The 25758-nt window shown below is 35.9% G+C and overlaps 1 protein-coding gene across 1 annotated transcript in view; it reads left to right on the forward strand.

Annotated features, from left to right (window-relative positions):
- The window catches only part of UTRN (utrophin), a 604813-nt gene that overhangs the window by 310683 nt on the left and 268372 nt on the right, over positions 1-25758 (forward strand). The window contains exon 51 of the mRNA XM_017849334.1: positions 6119-6308. Coding sequence (XP_017704823.1) covers positions 6119-6308 — 190 coding nt within the window. The remainder of the gene's footprint in view (positions 1-6118; positions 6309-25758) is intronic.

Consider the following 25758-nt stretch of genomic DNA (forward strand, 5'->3'; position numbering starts at 1 on the left):
CCCCAAGGTTATTTATAGATTCAATGCCATCCCCATCAAGCTACCAATGAGTTTCTTCACAGAATTGGAAAAAACTGCTTTAAAGTTCATATGGAACCAAAAAAGAGCCCGCATTGCCAAGACAATCCTAAGTCAAAAGGACAAAGCTGGAGGCGTCACGCTACCTGACTTCAAACTATACTACTAGCCTGGTTCTTTATACTTGCTAAGTATCTAAGTATCTCTTATATAAAGAGAATCCTCTGCCTTTACCCTTAGGGTTCTTAGACATTTGCATCCTCTTCCCTAGTTTGGACATTCTCAGGGTTTAATAGAATTATTCTGTAATGATCTCTTTTTACATTAGCTGTTGCCATATAACCTATTGTGTGCATATGAATATTCTTAAATATAAAACAGAATTCTGATTATGGGAAATGAAGGTGTTTGATCTTAGTAAATTTTTTTAATGACTAAATGTTATATATTGAATGTTCTTAAAGGAGAATCACCTGTTTGTAGTGGATTGATTGCACATGTGCACTCCTCTAATCTTTGTTTTCTAGTGCCTTTTTTAGCACAGCCTTCATTTGGCTATTCTTAATGTTTTTTTTCTGTTGATGTTTTAAAAATAGAAAATATAGACAGGGTTTGGGGAACGATAAAACATCAGCACCAACAACCACTGAAATTCTAGTGAATAACTTCTAAATTTTAAAAAATTAAAAAAGTATTCACCTATGATTACAAAAACAAAAAAACAAAACAAACAAACAAAAACAACAACAACAAAAAAAACCCAACAACAACCACTAAGCACTGAAAGGTTTATAACAGAATATAGTTCTTTTCCCTCGACTCACCGCAGTGCCCTTCCTGGAGGCAACTATTCTCTTTACCTTTTACATTTCCATATTCTAAATAAGATGAGTATGCCATCATCTTTCAGTTCTTCAGTATTAGACATTGTCTGCTGACGTCCTATTTTGGTAAATACATAGAAACTTGCTTAGGGATGCCACTGTTCTTATCCCTGCTTCATCATGGAATTTTAGGTAAATAAATATAAAGTGTTGACATTATTTTGTCTGTCTAAACGTTATTACCAGCTGAAAACTGAGGTTTACTCTAATTTTGTTTCCTATGTGTTTGTTTTACCTGAAATTAATAATTGCCTTATTTTTATATGCCTAATTTTCTTTGCACCTATTGCTAATCCTCCCACATTTTCCAGTGACCTGACAGTACAATTTTCCACAATGCCAATCGCATTAAGCAGGCTATCACTTCTAATATTGTTCCTCGGTGACGTCTCTTCTGGAGACATGCTTTCTAGGCCTGCTACACAGCCATCATGCTGGGTATTTGCTTTGCTCCTACTTTACAATCTCTGCTTCTTGGATCTCATGGATGTTTTGTGTTATTTGTTTGTTTTTGCCTTGTTGTTGTTGTTGTTTATTTGCTTTCTTCTTTGGCGCGATTTCGTGAGTTTGTCTGAGTGTATCCTTTGTAAGTTTTGTCATGTTAAAACAGGAATACAGAGTGGTGATAATGCTGAAGACAGCCCATACCTGCTCCAGTTTGGATTCACACCCTCTTTTCTGTGATCTCCTCTCACCATTAACAGGAGAGCCCCTTCTCATTGTTCAACTCCCACTTATAAGTGAGAACATGCAGTGTTTGGTTTTCTGTTCCTGTGATATTTTGCTGAGAATGATGGTTTCCAGCTTCATCCATGTCCCTGCAAAGGACATGAACTGATTCTTTTTTATGGCTGCATAGTATTCCATGGTGTATATGGGTCACATTTTCTTTATCCAGTCTGTCATTGATGGGCATTTGGGCTGTAAGTAGTGCTACAGTAAACATACATGTGCATGTGTCTTTATAATAGAATGATTTATAATATTTTGGGTATATACCCAGTAATGGGATCACTGGGTCAAATGGTATTTCTGGTTCTAGATCCTTGAGGAATCACCACACTGTCTTCCACAATAGTTGAACTAATTTACACTCCCGACAGTGTAAAAGCATTCCTATTTCTCCACATCCTCTCCAGCATCTGTTATTTCCTGACTTTTTAATGATCGCATTCTACCTGGTGTGAGATGATATCTCATTGTGGTTTTGATTTGCATTTCTCTAATGACCAGTGATGATGAGCTTCTTTTCGTATGTTTGTTGGCCACATAAATGTTTTCTTTTGAGAAATGTCTGTTCATATCCTTCACCCACTTTTTGATGTGGTAGTTTGATTTTTTCTTGTAAATTTGTTTAAGTGTAGGAGCTAATTTTAAAGACATAGCACGGCCGGGCATGGTGGCTCAGCCTGTAATGCCAGTACTTTGGGAGGCTGAGGCAGACACATCACTTGAGGTCAGGAGTTCAAGACCAGCCTGGCCAACATGGTGAAACCCTATCTCTACTAAAAAAAAAATACAAAAATCTGTTGGGCATGGTGGTGCATGCCTGTAGTTCCAGAAGTTTGGGAGGCTGAGGCTGACTGATCGCCTGAGGTCAACAGTTTGAGAACAGGCTGGGCAGCATGGTGAAATCCTGTCTCTATTAAAAAAATACAAAAATTAGCCAGATGTGGTGGCAGGCACCGATAATCCCAGCTACTTGGGAGGCTGAGGCAGGAGAATTACTTGAGCTGGGGAGGTGGAGGTTGCAGTGAGCTGAGATCGCACCACTGCACTCCAGCCTGGATGACAGAGCAAGATTCTGTCTCAAAAATAAAATAAAATAAAATAAAATAAAATAATATTATAGAAAGATTGTCATTCTGTAAATACTTGTATAAATAGGACTCAGGAATATGAAGGTATAAAAAGTTCTGCTGAAAGAGAGTTTATAGAATGGGTGGAAAAATACAAAAACTATGTAATGTAGTTAAAATACAATTTAAGAATGAAACAAGATCATCATTCAAGGCCTTTTTCCAGGATCTGTGTGAATAATTGTGGTTCGAAGAGGATTTTTGACCTTTTGTGAACTCATGACAAGGAAACCTAACTGGGATGGAATGTTCTGGAAGAGGTAGTCCTTAACCTTTAAAGGAGTGGTAGGATTATGGTAGGATTACGATAAATGGAGAGGGTCAGCAGGACATTTTTATATGGATCTAACATTTTCGTGTGGACACAATAGTAAGAATATTCTAGAGAAAAAGGAGCACACCACTATTACCTAAACAGAGTATTGAAGAAAACTAGGGGATAAAGTTGGAGAAGTAAACTGGGATCAATTGTGGAGGAAATTAAATTCCAGGTGAGGCAATTTGAATTGATTCTGCAGGTTAAGAAGTAAACACTAGGATGAGGTTGATGACATTCAAGAATGTCATATAAACAGAATGTTAGTATGTAATCTTTTATGTCTGACTTCTTTGACTTAGCAGAATGCATGTGAGATTCCATGCATATTGTTGCATGTATCAGTAGTTTGCTTATTTTTACTGTGGAATAGTATTCCATTGTATCCCTGTACCAAACTTTGTCTATCTGTATGTAATACCAGTTGGTATTTGGGTTGTTTTCAGTTTTGGGCCATTACCAATAATACTGCTATATTTACTGGCATACAGATTTTATATAGACATATGGTGGGTTTTTTGTTTGTTTGTTTGTTTGTTTGTTTGTGAGACAGTCTCACTCTGTCGCCCAGACTGGAGTGCAGTGGCACAATCTTGGCTCACTGCAATCTCTGCCTCCTGAGTTCAAGCAATTCTTATTGCCTCAGCCTCCCAAGTAGCTGGGATTACAGGCATGCCCCACCACACCCACCTAATTTTTGTATTTTTAGTGGAGAAGAGATTTCACTATGTTGTCCAGGCTGGTCTTGAACTCCTGACCTCAAGTAATCTGCCTGCCTTGGCCTCCCAAAGTGCTGGGACTACAGGCATGAGCCACTGTGCCCCACCTAGACATGTGTTTTTGTTTCTTTGGATAAATACCTAGGGGTAAGATTGCTGAGTTGTATCAGTAATGTGTGGTTAATTTTATAACAAACTGCCAGCTGTTTTTCAAAATGGCTGTACTTTTACCTGCGATGTATGAGAGTTGCATTTACTCCACATTCCTTCCAATCCTTGGTATAGTTATTTTCTTAAAGCCATTTTAATGTGAAACAATGTCTCATTGTGATTTGAATTTACATTTCTCTAATGATCAATGTGCTGAGCATGTTTTCATTTGCTTATTTGTCATCTAAACATCTTGTACGGTCATGTATAGGTTTAAATCTTTTGTCCATTTTTTAAAATGATATGTTAAAAAAGATATTGCATCATTATACAATTTTAAAAAATGCCAAAAAGTACAAATAGGAAAGAAAACCAACTTAAATCCCAGCACCCAAAAATAATCGTTTGAATATTAAGTTAATATTCCAGACATTTCTCCCTCTATGTATATATACAGATAGAAGGACAGATGGATGGATGGATGAGTAGATGGACAGAGAAAAATAATACATGTAAATAAAGTCCATTAGATATGCTGATTTTTACTGTGATACAATTTGTTTACAGTAGTTCCCTCTTATCTGTGGTTTTGCTAGCTGTGGTTTCAGTTACCTGTGGTGTATACAAAAGCAAATCTTGAGAAAGAGGGAGATCACATTGACAGAAGTTTTACACAGTGTATTGTTATGATTGTTCTATTTTATTATTAGTTATTATCATCAGTGTCTTACTGTGCCTAATTTATAATGTAAAAATAGGTATGATGTATGGGAAAAAACATGGTCTATATAAGGTTTGGTACTATGTGTGATTTCAGACATTCACTGGGGATCTTGAAATGTATCCCCTACAGGTAAGGGGGCACTGCTGTATCACATACTTCATCAGTGATTTTTAGTATATTCACTATGTTGGGCAACCACCACTACTCTTAATTTCAGAAAATTTATCATCCTCCAAAGAAACTCCATACCATTAGTAGTCAGCCTCCATTATCCTCTACTGTGCCATCCTAGGCAACACCTAATTTACTTTCTCGCTATGAATTTACCTATTTTGGAAATTTTATGTAAATGGAATTTCACCATATGTGGCCCTTTGTGTCTGGCTTCTTTCACTTAACATAGTGTTTTGAAGGTTCATCCATATTGTAGCATGTGTCAGTACTTCATTCCTTTTTATGGGTGAATAATATTCTATGTATAGATATAGTGTATTTTGTTTATTGATTTCTCTCTGAATTTAGGTTAATTCTACTAGTTGGTCGTTATAGATAATGCTGCTATGGACATTTGTGTACAAGTTTTTCTGTGGAAATACGTTCCAGTTCTCTTGGAATTAAATGCCTAGGAGTGAAATGATTAATACTAATTTTAAAAATTGAGTTGTTTTCTTATTATAGAGCTCTGAAGAATATAAAGTTTTAAATGTTGAATTTACAGGTGTGTGTATCTCTTAGCTCATATAACTCCAAGATAGCTCTGTGTTCTAATTTTGAGGTAGATTTAATGAAGGGTGTATAGAAACTCATTTGTCCAATGCATTCTAAATATTACTAAATAAGAAACCAACTTGTATTGATATGAATTGTTTAAAATATATAAAGTCAGCTGTTTCAATTATTTTTATTTTGTCTTAAATATTTCTTCAGATTTCATTTCTTCCTAGAATTCGTTTAGCCACCAACTGTATGAATATTTGTTGATATTGTCTTTATGTAAGTCAACACAAAAGGCAATTGCGTTGACAGTCACTGACTGTATGAATATTTAATCCTTAAAGGAGTGGTAGAATTCAGTGACTGGATGAATACAGTTGCCTTTTGTATTGACCTACAACATATGGAATATACCTAGACTGAGGAAGGGGAAAGGCAGATTGCCAAGTGGTGTTAGAGCCTAAGACTGGGAACGTAGAAGAAAATCATTTTATGATACAGATGTGATTTTAATATATTTATGGCTCTCCCCCTTTCACTCTTCTCAGAATTCACATGACCCCTCCACTAAGGATTATTCAAGACACACATACAAATAAATCTCCCAAATACCTATGGTGACTTGAATAAAAGGTCCTTTGGGGGCTGCCTGTTAGTTTTTTATTTAGGGATGTGTGATATGGGATGTCACTACTGTAAGTAATGGAGCCATGCTGTCATATCGTTACTTTCAGTATTGCTGACAGACAGAATGCCTTGGAGGCTGAGTGGAGGATGGTGCAGGCCTCTCACAGAGATCTGGAAAACTTCCTAAAGTGGATCCAAGAAGCAGAGGCCACAGTGAATGTGCTTGCAGATGCCTCTCATCGGGAGAATGCTCTTCAGGATAGTATCTTGGCCAGGGAACTCAAACAGCAGATGCAGGTAAGTGCATGGGAAACCACACCAGTACTTGTGTCTGTCCTGTGCGCTTTTGATCCCTCTGCATGCAAATGTATTACCCTGAAAAGGTGAGGTTGTCACTTTATTCTCTGACAAAATCTGTGCTCTCCTGTGAATAACTGGTTTCTGGAAATAGGCTCTATCAGATCTTTTTACTTAATGATAGAGGGAAAAAACCCACCTTGTTTTATGGAAGTAATAAGTGTTTATTTAGAGTTAGAGGCTCACAGCTATTCTGCTTCTTGTCATTTTAAGCCCCATTACAGTTAGCTTTATTGAATCCTAAATTATAAGGGCATTTTCCCTTAATGTGAAGTTGTTTCTTTCTCCATTTATTGTACATACTTAATATAAAAGCTGCAAAAGCTCTATGGCTTAGTTTATAGCTAAGAATATTAGGCTTGATGGTATTACTTTTATGTCATTAGCTTGATAACTGTGATTGTATATGTAGTCTGAGGTTCAAATATTTCTTCTACACAAAATGTGCTAATATAAAACTTTTCATTTACTAACATTATGAGGAATCTTACGAAATACGTCTGAATCTTTTTCTGCCCTCAAGTAGTTCTGCTTCAGTGCTCTTGAACTTCCAGTTCAAAATCTGATACAGGCAGAGTGCGGTGCCTTAGTCCTGTAATCCCAGCACTTTGGGAGGCCAAAGTGGATAGGTCACTGTGGTCAGGAGTTTGAGACCAGCCTGGCCAACATGGCGAAACCCTGTCTCTACTAAAAATACAAAAATTAGCCTGATGTGGTGGCTTGCACCTGTAGTCCCAGCTACTTGGAAGGCTGAGGCATGCAAATTACTTGAGGTAATACTTGAGGCGAATACTTGAGGAGGTGGAGGTTGCAGTGAGCCAAGATTGCACCACTGCACTTCAACCTGGGTGGCAGAACGAGACTCTGTCCACTCCCCAGAAAAACAAAACAAAAACCTGTTTCAATGGGAAAGTCTCCTTGTCAACCATAGTGTTACATCTGATTACTTTATACCATGCCATTTTCACATCAGTTTGACAATGATTATTTCTGACATACTTGTGAACACGTGTTCCATTGTCTTTTGTTGTTGTTGTTGTTGTTGTTGTTGTTGTTTCGCCCAGGCTGGAGTGTAGTGGTGAGATCTCAGCTTGTTACCACCTCTGCCTCCTGGGCTCAAGCGATTCTCATCCCTCAGCCACCTGAGTAGCTGGGATTACAGGTGTGCTCCACCATGCCCGGCTAGGTTTTGTATTTTTAGTAGAGATGGAGTTTCACCACATTGGCCACGCTGGTCTCAAACTCCTGACTTTAAGTGATCCACCTGCCTTGGTCTCCCATAGTGCTGGGATTACAGGCCTGAGCTACCGCGTGCGGCCTCCATTGTCTTTTGATGTGTGTCTCCTCCTGTCCCAGTTGATCACATGGTTCTTCAAGGGCAGAGATTATATTATCCATATTGTTGCCTACGCAGTGTCCTGTGTGCAAATCCTAAGTAAATATTGACTGCTGTCTTTGTACCTTGACTCACCGTTATGACACTCAGCATTGATACCTTTTTAAAATCCATTCTTAGGAATTCTTTTCTCTTAAAACATCAAAAAGACTGTTTTGTAGAATGTCAACAAATGTGTGGATCTGGATGAAGCATACAGAGTCTTTCTTTGAACTACTCTGATTCTTACAATTTTTCTTCAAGTTTAAAATTATTTTCACTGAAAAGTTAACACAATTTGAAAAACAGATCTTTTGGAATGAGCTTATTTATAAATTGTCCCTGTGCATGAAAACTTATGATGTTTTACTGTTAAGTTCTTAAGATTCATTTGATGAAAATTTCTGTTTAAATGCATTGCTGCTTGTTTCTTATGCCTTGCACAATACATTTGTGACTTGGTAATGAGTGTGACCAGGCAAGTATCAAAATTCAATCTGTTCCTTTGTCTCACTCTTTCGAGCCTCATGAGGTCACTATAAATGTTAATTGATAAAATATTCAGTCATCATCTGTATTTTAGGAGATAGAGGACTCTGTGGGTAGATGCTAGGTTTTTTTTTTTTTTTTTTTTTATGATTTAAACAAGAAAAAGCCTGACCTATAGATATTCACAGTTAATTGATGCAATGGTTTTAATTTCAATAGCTATCTAGGCTTGAGTAGGTAACAGTTTATACACAATGAGTAAAGGAGGCTTTAAATGAACCCTGGTAATGACCGTCAGCAAAACACAGGCCTATTCTAGAGTTTAATGTCTTCTGACATGTTTTGTCTTAGGATATATTCTTACCATGGCTAAGACTCTTCTCAATAGTTAATGGATATTCAAACAGTGGAAGACAAATGTAAATAGAAATATTTAAAATCTTTCAAAATAAAAATAACTAAGCACAGGATTACTTATGGCAAACAGCATCAAGAAAGAAAAGTTGCTGATAAAAATATTAAAATACATTATAATGCTTTATAAAATATAATATGTTATTACTTTAGTGTTGCTAAAAATAGTCTCTTTTGGCTGGTAGAAAGTAATAAAGAGGACATTTACTAAGAGTCTACTAAAATTCCTTTGTTTAAAGATAAATATGTACATTTATGTTTAAAATGTTTCACATTACAGTAATTTGCATGATTTTTTTCCTCCCTTGCTTCATTATTAAATGCTCTTAAGGTGTTCTCTCCATTCTGTTTAAAACATATTCTATGGTTTTATTTTCAGCACCATACAGATAGATGATTGTTAGAGATTTATTACCTTTTACTGAGTTTTTCTGAGGCAGGATAATTTTAATTTTTTATAGTGTTGTATATTAATGATTCTCCTTTTGTATGAGTGAGCAGACATTTAAAATAGAAACTTGTTTGGAAATGGAGAGATGTTATTTTGAGAAAATGACTGTGAAGAGCATGGCCAATCATAACAGAGAAGTTCTGGTGGCATGGTGGTGGCGGTGGTGGTGGTGGCCGTGGTGGTGCACAGTCTCCGTGCACTAAGGAAGATGGAATAAGGAGCTCTGTGTATCTGTGCTGCATGCACAGGATGTGTATGTAGAACTGCTTAGCTGACACATTCACTGTTTATACTTGCTTCATGTCTTGTGACAACCAGATCCAAGGCCTTGGGAGTATTTCATGAAGATAAAGCAGTTTATTCTATGTTTGGTTTAAGGTGAATCTTGGGTGAATTTTGATAAGGATAGTTCTAAAGCACATGGAAGATGATTAACTTTTGGGAGTATGCTATGATACATGCCATTCTGTTAAGGATGGATGATGATTTGGATTTATGTATCTACGTTTCATTACCCTGCTGCAAGGCTGTTAGGTTTTATTCCCCAGCAGAGGCCTTTTGGCAAGAGAAAAGCTGATTCTTTGGAGACCTGCAGGAGAGACAAGCTCCTTGAGAACTGAGCAGTCCAGCTCATAGAGGGTTTTAAATGCCATGCAAGTATTTATATTTTAACCCAGTGGCAATGAAGAGAAGTCATAAAGGATAGAAACAAGAGTGATGCAATAGGATTTTTGCTTTATAGGAATTTAGCTGATGGTATGAGGGATGGAGTTGAACTAGACAAGAGTGACAGAAGAGAGGCCTGTTAGGATACTCATGTAGCCCTCCAGGCTACAGGTGTTAATGACCAGAAAGGAGACAATGGCAGGGGTAGTAGATCTAATGACTCAATAGTATACCTAGACTGAGGAAGGGGAAAGGCAGATTGCCAAGTGGTGTTAGAGCCTAAGACTGGGAACGTAGAAGAAAATGTCAGGGCAGGATTGCAAGTTAGTGGGAAATATGTGGGGATGGCAAATTTCATCCACTTTGACTTTGTTGAAATGAAGCATTGGAGTAACATCCAGGAGGAGATGCCTGGTATGCAGTTGTCACTGTGAATCTGTATTCAGATAAGAGTATTTGGCCAAAGATGCAGAAACTTTATTTTTTGCTTCTGTGTGAAAGCCCATTATTGACTTCCAACTAGTTTATTAGTTCAAATGTATTTATTCTTAACGTGCGTGTTCATATTCTAAAAGATTGTTTGTTATGCTTTTAATTATATTTAAAAATTATAGCTTTACATTTGGCATTACCAGTTAACTGAGATGCTCTGATTCTTTCCTGGGTAAAATCCTGAGTTCCTGCTTTCTGGAGTAATGTTGTCATGGGTGGCTGGTTTTGCTCTCTAACAATTTATATTTTATGATTATTACACTTTTATCTCCTATGTTTGCTTTTAGCCTCATTTTCATCCTCTTGTTTCATATGTGCAGACTTTGATTATAGATTGTTTTAGATTTTCTCCTGTGCCCAGCTCCATGCTTAGCACTGTGTTTGGGGGTGAATGCCTATCTCATGGGGACTTCATCTGCTGGTTCTAGGACAAGAATTATAGCTTCATACTTATCTAATAACAACTTTCTTGGCATATAATTCACATACTATATGGTTCATTCATTTAAATTTTACAATTCATTTGTTGCTAGTCTGTTCACGGTTGTACAATCATCACCACAATCAAATTAGAACATTTTCATTTCCTCAAAAAGAAACTCCTTCCCTTTACTATCAATTTCCCATTCCTCTCGACCAATTCCCTCTCCCCTGAACAATCCTAATCTATTTCTATCTATTTGCCAAATACCTTAACATTTTGTATTCTATCCTTCGACTATGTTCTCCACTTTTGGCTTTACACAGATATGGTGACATTGTTAGCCTCACCAGAGGGAGGCAGTGTAGATTCTCAGTATGGACCTACAGGGAAAAAAGATACAGGCAGACGTCCACAGAACACTGCATGATAAACACCGTTCTATAAGACCCAATAAAGTCGGCAAAACACTGCTTGATAAACACCATTCTGGAAGACACAATATAGGACTTTAAATCATTCTAACATGAAGGACTAAGAAAGGCAAATGAAGTAAAGGAGGAAAAACAAATACTTGAAAATACTGCATTTCTTTTAAAGAATCATGACAACATTAGACAGAGGTGAAATTGCAGCATTAGCCCGGTTACCAGTTTGAGCAGGACACTGATAATGAGCAACATCTGGGTTCTATATCTGGCTGTCCTCTTTGACCCAGTCATTTAATCATCCAGGGTTATTTTGCTCATCTCCTGGTAGTACTTTACCCCAGTTGATGTTTGTAATGATATTCAGGCTGCAGTAGAGAATATGTCTCAAGTGTGTATATATACACATAAAACCACAAAATTCTGTACCGGGTTTTTATATGATATAATTATGGCCTCATATTTCCTATTCATAAAATTAAAACAGCTTTATGACAAATAAAATGAGATCATGAAGATGCTGTCTAAGGGGAGATGTGGCAATTTGGAATGTTCAGTAGTCAATTACAGACTTTTAATTTTTTATTAACTTAGCTGTTTAATTAGACAAATCCTAACCTATTCCATTTTTAATGGCTTTCCTTCTAGGCAGGCAGATGCAAATCCACTGGATCCCTCTGCTTTTAGGCTATCTTAGTCACATAACCCCTGCAAGTATTTTTTGTTTTGCTTTATTGTTGTTGTTGTTTTGTTTTAGGTGATCTTGGGCTGAGACCTGTCTGGCAGGTGATGTTTTAGCACTTAATGTATGGGCTGTTGTTATTAGAGTCAGGTGTACCCTTCTGCTCTTCTCAAGATTTATAACAGGGTCTCCTGTTCACTAATTCACAGAGCACAGCTAGAGCTGCATTTCTTCCGTAGTGAATGTATCCCTCTTTAGAGAGGGTGAATGCTGCACTCTCTCTTAATAGAAACCAGCCGCAAGGCATGCACCGTGGTGGTGGCGGTGATATGTTGAATCCGTGTTCCCAGGGGATGTCCGCTTTCTATCTGCAGCTTTAATGTTTCACTTAATATCCTCTTTGGCTACTGAGTGCACTCCTCTCCCGCAGCCGGCAGCGCTTGGCTGCTCGACAACTTCCTTCATTTCTTGCCATGCCAGGGTGAGCAAGTGCTGGCTGTGAGCATCTGCTGGGGGGCTTTCTCTGTGGCGTTTGTCTGTGTTTTTTAAATTGAGAAGTTGAAGGAATACCAGCCTCCTTTTTCCTAGAACCTAACCTCCTGTATCTTTCAAATGCTTTCCTGGAAACGAGCATGCTCAGAGAACTGACAAATCATTGTCCAGTGACCGGGAGGAAATGATCGTTGCTCTTCATTTATAATGCAAATTCTGAGGTGTCTCCAGAAGTGTGGTAAACTTAAAATGATGGCTGTGGTGAGAACGTCTCTGCAGAAAGTTGTGGTTTTGTTGCATCGTTTACAAAGGATGGCAGTTTCTTCTCCTCGGTATCAGAAGCTCTGTAAGGTAACTGAGTGATTGAAAATAAGGATGTCGGGTGTCTGACAGTTGTACTGTTTCTCAGGCTCTAAAAACTAATCTTTCAGGTTCTTATCAAGGAAGATTCCCTTTCTTAGTAACTGATTGTGAAATCTGTTAAAGTGAATTGCATAATTACATTTTGTTTAGTACATAATTTATTTTGCAATTGACATAATCTTGTCTTCTGAGATGGGCTAGTGAACTGTTTGGAGAAAATATGATAGCAAAACTACTACATTCATTAAGACCTGTTACCTCTGTGGTACTTTGCAGTATCTTAATTAATCTTATGTAAATTTTAGTAAAATTAAAAGAAGAGTGCCAAATAATCTTTCAGTCGATTTTTTAAAATGTTCCATCTTCTTATAGCTAATTGCTTTTCAATTAAAAAAAAAACACATTTAAAAAAAGATCAGACTTAATTTCATCATAAAGCATCCCCATATTCTTGAATCTTCATATACTATAGTTACACTGGAAGAATTTAATTTCATTTGGACAGGTGAATTAAGTAGACTTACAGGGGGCAACTTGTTTGACAGTTGCAAATTTCTAATACTACGTCATCCTGAACATAAACCATTCAATCAGCTGCTGTATTTTTTTAAGTCAGCTGTTATATGTTTGATCATAGTTTTATTCAAACTGTGGTGATACTATGTCATTGCTTTTGTCAAAATTAGAGTGTTTTGATATAAAAGGAGAGAATTATAATAGCAATTTTTACACTACCATAGTACTATATTCATCCTTCCTATCATATTTTTAGTACCGTTCTCAAGAATGTATCTTGTTGCTCTGTTAGCTGCCCAAACTCATTTGTGATCAAAACAACTGCCTCTAAGAAAAGATTATTTTTCTGATGATATGCAATATGGCATGTCCAGGCATCTAGATGATGCTTATGTGGCAGCAGATTGAGGTGGGAAGCAGTATTCCATTAACTTTATTATATCACGCTGTAATTTCTTACAATTTGGCCAGTTAGATGTATTGCTGTCTGGAGACTTTTTTTTTTTGGAAGTTTTGGGAGACAGATTCAGGTAGTGGGATATTCTTTTCAGAAATACTTAGAAGAGTTTTCTTTGCATAAGAAATTAATTAAAACTTAACGGAACTTAATAAATTCAGTTACAAAGATTTGTAAACCTAAGTATTTCAATGTGTTGTGTTTTGCTCCACTTCAAAGGATAAGTTTATTCTGGTAAAACATTTATGTTTTTCATGAAAAGGCAATTTTGATAATAGATAAGAAAAGCTCATTCACTAATTCATGTTATTTATTTTTTTAACCACAAATATGAATATATAAAGCATTCTTTTTTTTAAAAGAGCAGGGTCATTTTCCTGATCCATTTGTGTGTGTACTTTCACAAAACCAAATATTTTTCTAAAGTCCAAGGTATTAAGTTAGTGCAAAGTATGAAACAGCAGAAGTCAAGTACTGGAGAAAGTTGCTAATTAGTTTCCTAATTCTACCTCAAATAGGCACAAGTTAAATCACTGAAGTCATTGGATAAATTACCATCAGACGTGCTTTTTGGGAAAACTTCTTGATTTATAATTTCCTGAAGATACCACAAAAATTTAAATGTTTAGAATAAATGTTACTTATTTCATTTAGAAAATTAAAATTTACATTATTTGCTGTTGAAATACTATATTCCACGTAGTCTTTCACATATGCAAAATTAACAACTGCCTGGATAACGCAGTAGAAATGTACAATTTCAGTAGCTTCCAGCAGGTGTCAGTATAAGGCAGTGACATATGAGATTTTGCCTAAAGAACTGGCAATCCAGATTAGGAAGCGGCACAATTACTATGAAATAAATAAACTAGTAACAGATAAATTTTATTTGTGTGGTTGTATTTTGAAAACTGATCTAAGTTATTGGGCTATATTAATTTAATGAAATAAATAAAAATTTAGTTGTAGACTTAAATCTTAACAGTTGCCGTCTCTGATATTGATAGAGGTAGCTATACCAAGCAAAAATGCTTAATTATATTTTAATTATCAATAGTCCATGTTTCATACCTAAAAGTTTAAATAGGTTTGACATTTATTTGCTTTAAGACACTGTAAGTTCTCTTCCCATTAAATTGTAAATGCTGTCTTGACTTTCTCTCTCCTTATTCCTCCCACATTCTCTAAATTTAGTTTCTTAGAAAAGAAATGCTTTAAGTTTGTGTTGCTCCATAAAAATACAGAAACAGTCTATTGTAAATACATTTAGAGACCGAAATGAATGAGAATAAAATGTGGCATAATCTGAGGGAAACGACTATTTAAAATTCATATTGGCATTTTGAAATTCAGTGTCTGAATATTTTTATCCCCTTTTAAATTCCTCTTTAGGATTATTCTTTTTAGGTATTATTTGTTTAGTCTTTTATTAGACTTTTCCCTCTGTGGCAGCTTGTCTTTTCTGTTTATTTTCATACTTCTCTTGTTTGTCAGAAGATAGTGTGTGTGTTACACGAGTAGATATTTGTGTAGAATATTCTCATTTTGTGGGTTTTCTTATATGTTTCAAAGAGAAGGGAGGAATGAAAAAAGGCATGTCACAGCTCTCAGAGTTAAAATATACTCCCTTCCCACAATCTATTTACACATTCATGTGTATTTTTTGCCTTTAAAAATATTTCTTCTCGGTTATGCATCCAATAAAATTTGAGCAGGAAGCAAAAACGTAAGTGCTGCTTACTTGGAGATATAATTAGCAACATTGAAATTGCCCTGATGACCTAAAATCACCCTACACTGGATGCTAATTTTCTCAGATACGGTTTTGTTTGCTTAGTTTCTTTAAAATTTTCATGCCTATAAAATAATTTTTCTTTTAATAGAGCACAGTAGAAACAAAGCTGATATAAATGATTTGAAACATAATACTGAATTTAATTTATTTTTATTATGTGATTACTTTGGGGTGTTTTATATCATTAAGTCTTTAGATTAGAAATAGATTGTGTTAATATTAAATCAGTAGAGATTTTTATAAGTCCTCTTTATTTTTTTCTTAGTGCCAATTTCTGTAAAATATTTAACAATTGAGGGCATGGTAAAAAGCAGTTTCCTGTAAAGTAGATTGGAATATGAATATTATAGGAATAATAAGAAAATTTAAAATATTTAGTGCTGTAAATTGAGTTCTTCGTGACTCAGGCATTTTAGAAAATGTTGATTTAAATGATATAACTTCTATTTGCTTGAATGTATGTGGAAATCATTTTAGCTTAAGTGGTTTTAGTCACCCCCAAACTATTCTGATCATGTTTCTTCAGCAAAAATATTTTAAACATCTAGTTGTATATGGATGTGTATTCATTTAAAAGTTATACACATATGCCATGGTGGAATCTTATATTAAATATTAGTAGTGTATAATTCTGTTCTTAATTTCTACTGTTGCCTTTTTGTACCCCAGTTGATTATTTTTCTCTGTGTGGTATACACATGCGATTTCAGTAACTAGTCATTTACATACAGACTGAAACTATGGCTATTCTTAGCCTGGCCTTCTGGGGGCCTTGAGCTTTCAGTGTGGTGCTGATCTCAAAGTCTTCCCCGGAAAACTGTGTCTTCTGTGGTATTAAAGCAGCTACTTCTAAATATTCTGTGAAAAATAGAAAGAGACCAGAAGATTCTACCTAACAAGTCACGATTGACCAGTGATGTCTACAAAAGGCTTGCTTTGTGGCTGTGTGTGTGTGTGTTTTCATGTGTGGACAACACAGAACTATGTAGTTGCTTGTAGTGCTAATGAGTAATAGATAATGAACACGAAGGCACATTAATCTCTCAGCAGGTTTTCAGATTCACTGATGAAGTAAGGTCACACATTATTTTTCATCTACATGTATAGCTCCCTGTATTTAGAGGTAGTTAAGGTTGAGTATGTGGTTTTTTTAGAAGACACTGAATGGAATGGTGTATTTTTGACAGGTTGAATTTTGTATTTTTTATTCTCAAACATTTCCCTACCTTTTTTTCACATGGAGAACCCTGCTCTCCTTGAACAATTAAACCCTGAAGTGATCCAGGGCGACGGAGATTTACTTTACCATGATCTGATTGTTGAGATGTATGTATTTTAAGGTCAACTCTTGGATTCCCTCAGTTTCTTTCAATAATCAACTCATACATAGATTGTTTGAACCCCGGAGCTCAGAGTCATGACCCTCTAGTCTGGAAGTTAGAATTCCCACTTGATCATATGAGGACTTGTCTCTTCTTGGTTTCATGAGAAAGTCTTGGTTGGATTAGTTCAGAAAGTGTGTGAAGGTTGAGGTTTAATGGAGAAAAATGGCATATGTAGACGGGTTTGCCTCCATCTAACCCTCTCCATGGATGCCGTAAGTGTGTTTTCTGGGAACTGTAGGGATACCCACACAGACTACTTTCTCTACTCTGCCTCTGTTTCTGCAATTCCTAGTCAGGTCAAGATTACAGACAAAAGTGAGATGTGATCAAGGAGAAAACACCCGCACCCCTGCCTGCCACTATCAGATATGATTCCTGTGGCTTCCAAGAACACAAGTGCCATTTTAGAAGGCTCTTGGACCTCTGTTTTGCTGTAGTTCCCCAAGTTGATGTGTGTTGTCAAAATTATGTTTTTAAAAAGTTATCTAATTAACTAACATTTTGTTAATCAGAAAAGTCATGCTATCAATGATTTGGATAAAGTCAATATAATTAACTGAAAGCAGTATAATTAGATCCAATGCAATGCTTTGTCACTCAATTAAAAATAACTAATACTTTCTACAATATAGCATTTTAAAATTCTTTTATGGCCAAAATATCATTGTCGTTGGTGTGTGTCTAGAAGTGTGATACTAGTACAAATCCAGAACAAATAGAAAGTGCTTCTGAGAGGGAGCTGAAGTAGTATTAAGGATACAGACAAAAGGTCTTCTTTTATTTGTAGAGTGTTATATGATAATTGTAACTTAAAGGGTTGATGATTTGTGTTTTCCTAGAGGCAAAGTTTATTAAATTTCAAGTAGAAATTTTCTAGCTGTAGGTACTGCTAGATTTTAAATGTGCAGACATCACTCCTTCCTCTTCCTCTTAACTGTGATCACTACCAACTTCTCTTAGTATATTTGGTAGTTCATTTTTAGTTCTCCAAAGTAAGTAATTAGTAGAGTTCCTACCATAGAGATAAAAGAATATAGAAAATGTTATGCCATGGTAGCTTTCCTAGTTTCACAAAGCTTATTCATTTCTGGGCGAGGTAAATGAGTCCAAATAATTGAAATTGGAAAGGATGTGAAGTGCATCAGAGGGTTGCTTTTCATTTTTCATCATCTAGTTTGTTCAGTTCTATGGAACTCTAAAAGATTAATTTATAACAAAGCTCACTTATAAAAGCAGACAGTGCCTTTTAATGCTTAATAAATAATAGGCTTATGTGAAACTATGGCGTCATAAAATTAAGCAAGAATTTTGGAAAAACATCAAATGGAAGAAGATGTTGAACTGTCTGCACAATAGACAACTATTTTTTTTTTTATTTTAACAGAATTGAGAGAAAAAATGGTTGACTACAGCAATAGAATAACTGTTAGCTGTCATGATGGGAAAATATCTTGATACTGCTAGTACAGTTTCCTTACATTTTTAGTATTTTAGAGTTTACAATGTGTTTTCTCATATATTACACCATTAATAAATATAATATTAACAATATTACGTTGTTGTGTGTCCTAAGAGAGAGGTAGAAAAGAAATTTGTTTTGCAAATCAGCAGGTGAAGGAACATGCCAGTAGTTGCTCAGCTAGTATGCGGTGCAAATTGTGTTTAACATAGGTTTTCTGCTTCAATAGCCAGTGTCTCTCTACATGTAATTTTAGATAGATCATTTTAGGAATTATGTTGGGATAAAATGGGTCATTCAGTATAGAAGATATAGAAAGAGAGATTACATTAACTAAGCATTAACTAAGTAATAGATATTGTTTTGTTCTGAATTATCTCCATATGCATTTCCTTGTCTAAAGAAGTTTAGCCTCTACACTCTCCTTTAAAACATGAGCTGGAGCATGAGGAGAACATTCCATGTTCCTTTAAAACATGGAATTCTGGAGAATGAGGAGATGTTGTAAATCATCTGATTCTACCATTTCATTTTGGACATAAGGAAACAGAGATAGTCTATAATGGATATTTTATTGCTGACAGCTTTTTTTTTTTTTTGAGACAGGGTCTCTGTCGCATAGCCTGGAGTGCAGTGGTGCCATCATGGCTCACTGCAATCTTGACCTCCTGGGCTCAAGCTATCCTCCCGCCTCACCCTCTCGAGTAGCTGGGATCACAGCTACTGTACATGCCACCACACCCGGCTAACTTTTTTGTATTTTTTGTGGAGACAGGGTCTCACTATGTTGCTCAGGCAGGTCTTGACCTCCGAAGCTCAAGCAATCTGCCTGCCTCGGCTTTCCAAAGTTGCTGACAGTTTTGAACAGGTGGCTATGTACTTGTTTTCCTAGAAGTTTAAAAGTAAGGAAATATATTCTTTTCAAAACTATTTTGATGTTCGATGTTCAAGTATTGGCTATTTTTAAGGAAATAAACATTTTAAAAAATGTGTTCATTTTGCACTTTGGTAAGAAAGATGGATTGTGTCATTTCCATCCATATTAATATAGTTGGTTCTGGTTTTTGATTTATAACTTAATTTGGTTTGATTCTTAATAATACAAACGTTAAACGTTAAATTATGTGTTCATTGAACCCAGTTCTCCATACCCAAATGTAGTTTTTTATCATTATATTTAAAAGGATATAATAGCTCCCTAAGAAAGAAACTGAAAGAAGTCAACCAACTTAACAGACTGAGCAGCTTAAAATAAGAAATATATATATATATTTAAAATTTAATTCAAAAAATGTATTGAATGGCTGTCATGCACAAAAGATATGTGCTAAGCAGCATAAATGTAAAATGCAGTGTTGCATTTTCCATGGGAAACAAGGAAGTACAAATAAGTTGTTCTGAGGAATTTTAGTCATTCACACGAGTCTAGCGTGAGACTAGATTCAAACAATTCTGGCTTTGCCACTTACCAGTTATGTAACCTTGGCAAATCCTTCCACATCTCTGTGTTTCAGTTCCTTTTTCAGAAGATAGGATTGGAATTAGTCTCTCTCTCTCTCTCTCTCTCTCTCTCCCCCCACACACGCGCGCGTGCAAACACACACACACATACACATACACACACACACGGTTGTTGTAGGAGTTAAATAAGTTAATATTGATAAAATGGTAAAAACAAATGCTGGCACATAACTGCTGTGTGGGTTGGCTACCGTTGTTACAGTTACCACTATTGGTAGGGTTATTCTCCCACCTCGATTGAGTGTGGATCAAATGAGATGATCCACCTGACATGCCCATCACAGTCTCATGTCTTTTGGGTGTGGTGATGGTATCATCATCTTCATTATCTTTATCTCTGGAGTAACCCTTAAATCTTAACAAGGATGTTCACGTTACAGTCAGCCAGAGAATTTTTCCAAAGGATTCATGCCCCCGCAGACTTTGACTCACTGGAGTTCAGATGCACCCTGGTCACCCCACTGCGAAGGTGCCATAAACTCCTGCTTTCAGCAGGGAAGGAGAAAATAAATCTTTGAAATTTCCCCCGGGGTTGTTATTTTCTGAGTCTCAGCTTGAGGAAATGCAAGAAAAAACTTCCCTTGACCAGTGGGGCTTGTGATAGAAACTCCTGTAGGATTCTCCTCAATTTATGAAGCCTCTTCTGGATTTCAGATTAGGCTCTGAGATGGCCCCTAAAAATCCAGTTAACCCACACAGAAACTGTCATAATGCTGATGGACATAAAACTTCATATTAAAAAGAAGTGCTATTCCATTGTCAGAAACTAAACAAAGCAAAGGAAAGAAGTCGTCTTTACTGTGAGTGATACAGGAGGAGTGATACAGGAGCCTTAAAAAAAAGCTCTTGATTCTTGGCTCAAAAATTTTATAAAATGAGTTTTCCTTTTTTTCAGGGTAAATGTTGCAAGAGTTAAAGAGGTAGAGAAAAAGGGGAACTTCTTTAGTTGAAAACATTATCTGATCGTGTATTTACTCTGGCTTCAGAATTTTACAAGACTACAGTGTAGCTGCACCTCCCCTGGCATCCTGCAGGCCAAGGTGGTTGTGATATAGAAGTATGGGAAGTGCTATTTGCTCTGTAGCTTTATTCTGGGATTTTATAACCTTCCTTTTACACTTAACACATCATGAATGCTTTGTACATCATGAATGCTTTTTATGTCTTATATTGTGATTTTTTAAAAGCAATGTAAATAAAATTCTGTTGAGTGGCTGCACTATAATTTATTCAGGGAACCCACTATGGTTAGGTAACTAGGTTGTTACCAATGTTCTCATGATAAATAATTCCATGATCAACATCCTTATACATCATTAAGTGCATCCTGATTATATCCAGGGTGTGTTATTAGAATAGCATAACTGGACCAAAAGGATCAGAACAATGAAAAGCTTTTTAAATTTTTTAATTTTTTTTTTTTAATTGTTTAGACAGAGTCTTGCTGTTGCCATGCTGGAGTGCAGTGGAGTAATCTCAGCTCACTGCAACTTCTGCCTCCCAGGTTCGAGCAATTCTCCTGCCTCAGCCTCCCGAATAACTGGGACTACACACGTGCACCACCACGCCCAGCTAATTTGTGTATTTTTAGTAAAGCCGAGGTTTCACCATGTTGGCCATGATGGTCTTGATCTCTTGACCTCATGATCCCCCCACCTCAGTCTCCTAAAGTGCTGGGATTACAGGCGTAAGCCACCGCGCCCAGCCAATGGAAAGCTTTTGATATATATTGCCAGATTTCCATCTTGCAAGGTAGCACCTGTTTACATAACCACTACTCGCTTGAATGCCTAATTTCTTGTACTGTCATAGACAATAGGCAATACCAATTAAAAATCTTTTATGAAGTTTTTAGATGAAAATCATAACCCTGTTATAGGATATAAACTGAAAACCTAGTCAAGTTAAATTATTTACCTGTGTGGGATCAAATATTCTATCCCAGAACTGTCTGAATTTCAGATACTGAGAACCCAATCACTATAGTTTCTAAAATGGGATGCAACAAATACAGTATAATAAAACTAGAAGTTGTTTGAACACAGAAGAAGGGGCAGTAAAATCTGAATTTAAAATGTCAGAGAAGTGTTTGGAGAAAATGTAGTACTAATATGGATCTTGAGGAGTAGACTGAATTTTAGTAGAGCAGAAAACTCTGGGAATAGACTGAATGAGTAAACATGTTACCAGATGCAAAGTCTTGACTGCAAGCTGTCCACGTTCTTAGTGCAGTGAACAAAGAATTGAACAAAACACACAAACAAAGCAACAAAAGAATGAAGCAATGAAAGCACAGATTTTTTGAAAGAAAAGTACCCTCCACAGAGTGGGAATGGGCTTGAGCAGGTGACCCAAAAGACCTGATTGCAATTTTCTTTAGGGATTTTATTAAACTAAAAAAATTTGGTGACACCCCTAGGTACTCTTAGAAGCCTCCAATTGGTTACAATACCCTGTGTGAAAGAAGGATTGGCCTGCGACCAATCAGAGGCTGAAGTGAAGCCTTGGCTTGTGACCAATCAGAGGCTGAAGTGAAGCTTTGGCCTGCGACCACTCAGAGGCATTTCCCATTTGTGGGGTAGGGTAGAGGGGTTTTGTAAAGAGAGGAGCCTCTGGCCCTTTGTCACTTGGGAATGAAGAGATGGGGTTTTCGTTTTGGTCCAATTCTAAGAACTCAGCCATGGCTTGGCCTTAGGCTCCCTGTCTCCAGACCCTCTTCTCCTGCCTCAGACATGGAGCACAAAAGTATGCTAATTGTATTCAGAGAACATTGGGTACTTGTCCATCATACATGTCTGCAAAGTTCATTCCTTTACATTTTTATATTAATAAAAAAAGTTGCCCTTTTGATTGCCAGCTACGTATGCCAGATGTTTCTGTTTCCAAAATTTAGTTCATTTTCAAAGGAAAAATATTTGTGAATATTGGAGTTATTCAAACACAGACAGCATTTCCGAAAAGGAATTCTAAAAAAGAAATTGCATAATATTTATATCTTTAAAATAAGGAATAATTCTTCAGAATGCCTCTTTTAAAGGAAACAGCCTTCTTTTGGATGTAAGTCAGTTTGGTATGGGAGTGACAAAAATGTTGTACTTTTATGTTATGACTTAGTTGATGAGGGAATTAGACAGTATTTCAAGTAAAATGAAAATAATTCACAGTAAAATTTGGTCTGTCTAGAATTAAATTATAGATTTGTAGAACATTAGAGTTTATGGAAATTGTAGAAATGACTTGACCGGTTTCCTTATTTTATAAATGGGGAAGCAGTGCCTTAACATCTATGTAGAGCTTTACATAAAGCGCTCTTAAAGTGCTTTAATATATTTTTTTGTGCTGCCCAAGGTCATACAGCCCACTGGTACTCCATATTTAAGCTCCCAGGAGATTACTCTAGTATGTTTCACTACATCTTAAGTGCATTTATTTTTGTAGAATTTGTATTTAAGTTTGCCTGGTACTATAATTAGCTATTTTATTTCTGTTTGAACTTCTGAATTGTAAACTCTTGAATTTGGGGTTATCCCTTGTTTTCGAGTTCTGTGAACAAAACAGTATTTGTAAATATTGAAAAAATAGCCCAAATTTCAATTTTTTCTTAGATTTAAAAATTAATACAGTAAAGCAGAAGTTCTATATACTTTGACTCTAGTTTTTTTCTTTTTAAAATAGTTTCATTGTTATATAATTCAGTAAAATTCACTTTTAAAATGTACATTTCAGTGTTTTTGGCATGTTCACAGGATTGTGCAACCATCACTATAATCTAATTTTAGAACATTTTGTCTCTTAGCAAAAGAAATCCCTCATACTCATGAGCAGTCATTCCCTATTTCTTCCCACCTCACTGCCCCAGGCCTAGGCAACCCTGAACACTTTTTCTTTTTAATATTAGGTTGGCAGTAAGATTTTGAAACCATGGGATTAGGTAAAAGTCATGGAAATATAATTCTAATTTATTGTGGTAAATTTACTACTTTATCTTGGAGAATTTGATAGTTTTGAATTTTAATTCTTAGTACTATCTAGGGTAGCTTATGTTAAGTGATATGCAAATCATATCTATAAAATATGCACAGTGATGTACTTTTAATACTAATTATTTAGAATACAATACAAGTAAAGTATAATGGGAAAAATGCTGAATTTGGAATCACAATATCTAAATTTGATTCCTTACTTGTTTGATCTTATGTAATGCACAAGAGACATAACAGTCCTCAGTTTTGTCTTCTAGACAGTGGGAATAATTTACATTCCAGATATTTTAGAAAGCTGTTATAGAACCAGTGTGTTAATGTTTGTGAATTTGCTATGCAGAGCTAGAGTAGTATGGAAATTGAAATATTAAATTTCCTATAAATAAAAACAACAAATAACAATCAATGACAATATTTACCTACATTTGATTTTCTCACCATTCACTGCTGAAATACTTTTTGAAAACAGTGACTAACTCAGACTTCTGTGTGTCTCAACTGAGGCGGAAGAATGTTGAATACTAACCATCTGAGGTCTTTCTGCAATGCAAGGTCAGTTCAGTTTTCTTCTTTCCTAGGGCACACAGCCAGCTTCCATATTAAGGTACATTCTCTGCCAGTAAAATCATACTATTTCCAAACAACTTAGATTCAAACTGGGGCTACATAAAAGGGTCCATGTCTTCAGAGTGGGACTAATAGCCCCTGAGTCTGCAGGATCTAGACAAATGAAGTGTTTTGAAGTCTTTATTCCATCCAAAATTAGGGCAGCCATAATTTTAAAAATCTATACGTTAGTAATCTTAGATGCTGGGAAGGCTTGAGGAAGGAAGATCTTTCTTGAATTTCAATAATAATTAAACATTCTGATAAGTCTCAAATGGTTTTTGCATAATATGTTTTTTGAGAGTGTGATTTTGATAGGTAATGAATAACCTGAATTAATGACCGTAATGACCGAGTGCTGTTTTGCATTAATTCTTGAAACAAAACCTAGATTGCTTCCTTATACAGCCTGCCTTTGTGGAAGATCCTTATATGGTGTGGTGGTAAAGAAAGGGGAACATTTGCTCTGTTTTGAAGTAATTGCTTCTAATGGAAGCCTAATGATCTATTATGCTTATTTCTAAAAGCTGAGCAGTAAGCTTGATAGGAAGCTAGTGAAAGATTGGAGAAATTATATCATGTAAACCAAAATTTCAGGAAGTTGCATGTGGTTGAGAATCAATACCTCATTAGACAACTTAATAATTCAATAGTTTACTTATGCCAAATGTCATCCTTACTTTAAAAGCTGGAGTGATTTCTAGAAATGTGTCCACATCCTTGTGGGTTAGGGTATGGGGCAGCTTCTGGCCAGCTGTCGTTCAGGTGTCTTACGTTTCTTCCGAGTTTCATATGCAGATCAAACATGGCAGTGAGAGTAGAGTTTTCCTGTGGGTATTGAAATGATAACGTTTAATAACCTATGGTGACTTTGGATATTTTCAAGTTTAGCTTCCTAATTTTTTCAAGATCAGGAGACAGAAGCTTAAAGGAGTTAAGTGATTTGTCCTATAGGATTAATTAATAGTGGCGGTGACCAAACTGCGATGATATGGATATATTCAATTTTGGGGTTTCATGGGACTGTACTACCAAAGTGTATTTTATATGTTTCTAATTTGGACTATTGATACCAAATGAATCAAATAATTGGAGTAAATGATTTATTTGAAGGTGGTTCCAAAAATTAATTAATGAAATATATCTCTTTAGATAAAACACATATGGTAACATCTTAACAGCTGTTGAGTCTGGTTGTCAGCGTATGAGTATTTATTTTACTCTTTTTTCAATTATTCTGTATGCTTGAATATTTTTATGATAAAATGTCTTATAGGTAACAATAACCCTCTTCTAATAAAACCTGGTCAGATTACTTGAACCCCTGCATACTTTACTGTTGAGCATCATAAAAGAATTTAAAATGCTTTTTTTTTTTTTTTTTTTTTTTTTTTT

This window comes from Rhinopithecus bieti, unplaced genomic scaffold (assembly GCF_001698545.2).
Source record: "Rhinopithecus bieti isolate Rb0 unplaced genomic scaffold, ASM169854v2 scaffold_32264, whole genome shotgun sequence".
NCBI classification, from domain to species: Eukaryota; Metazoa; Chordata; class Mammalia; order Primates; family Cercopithecidae; genus Rhinopithecus; species Rhinopithecus bieti.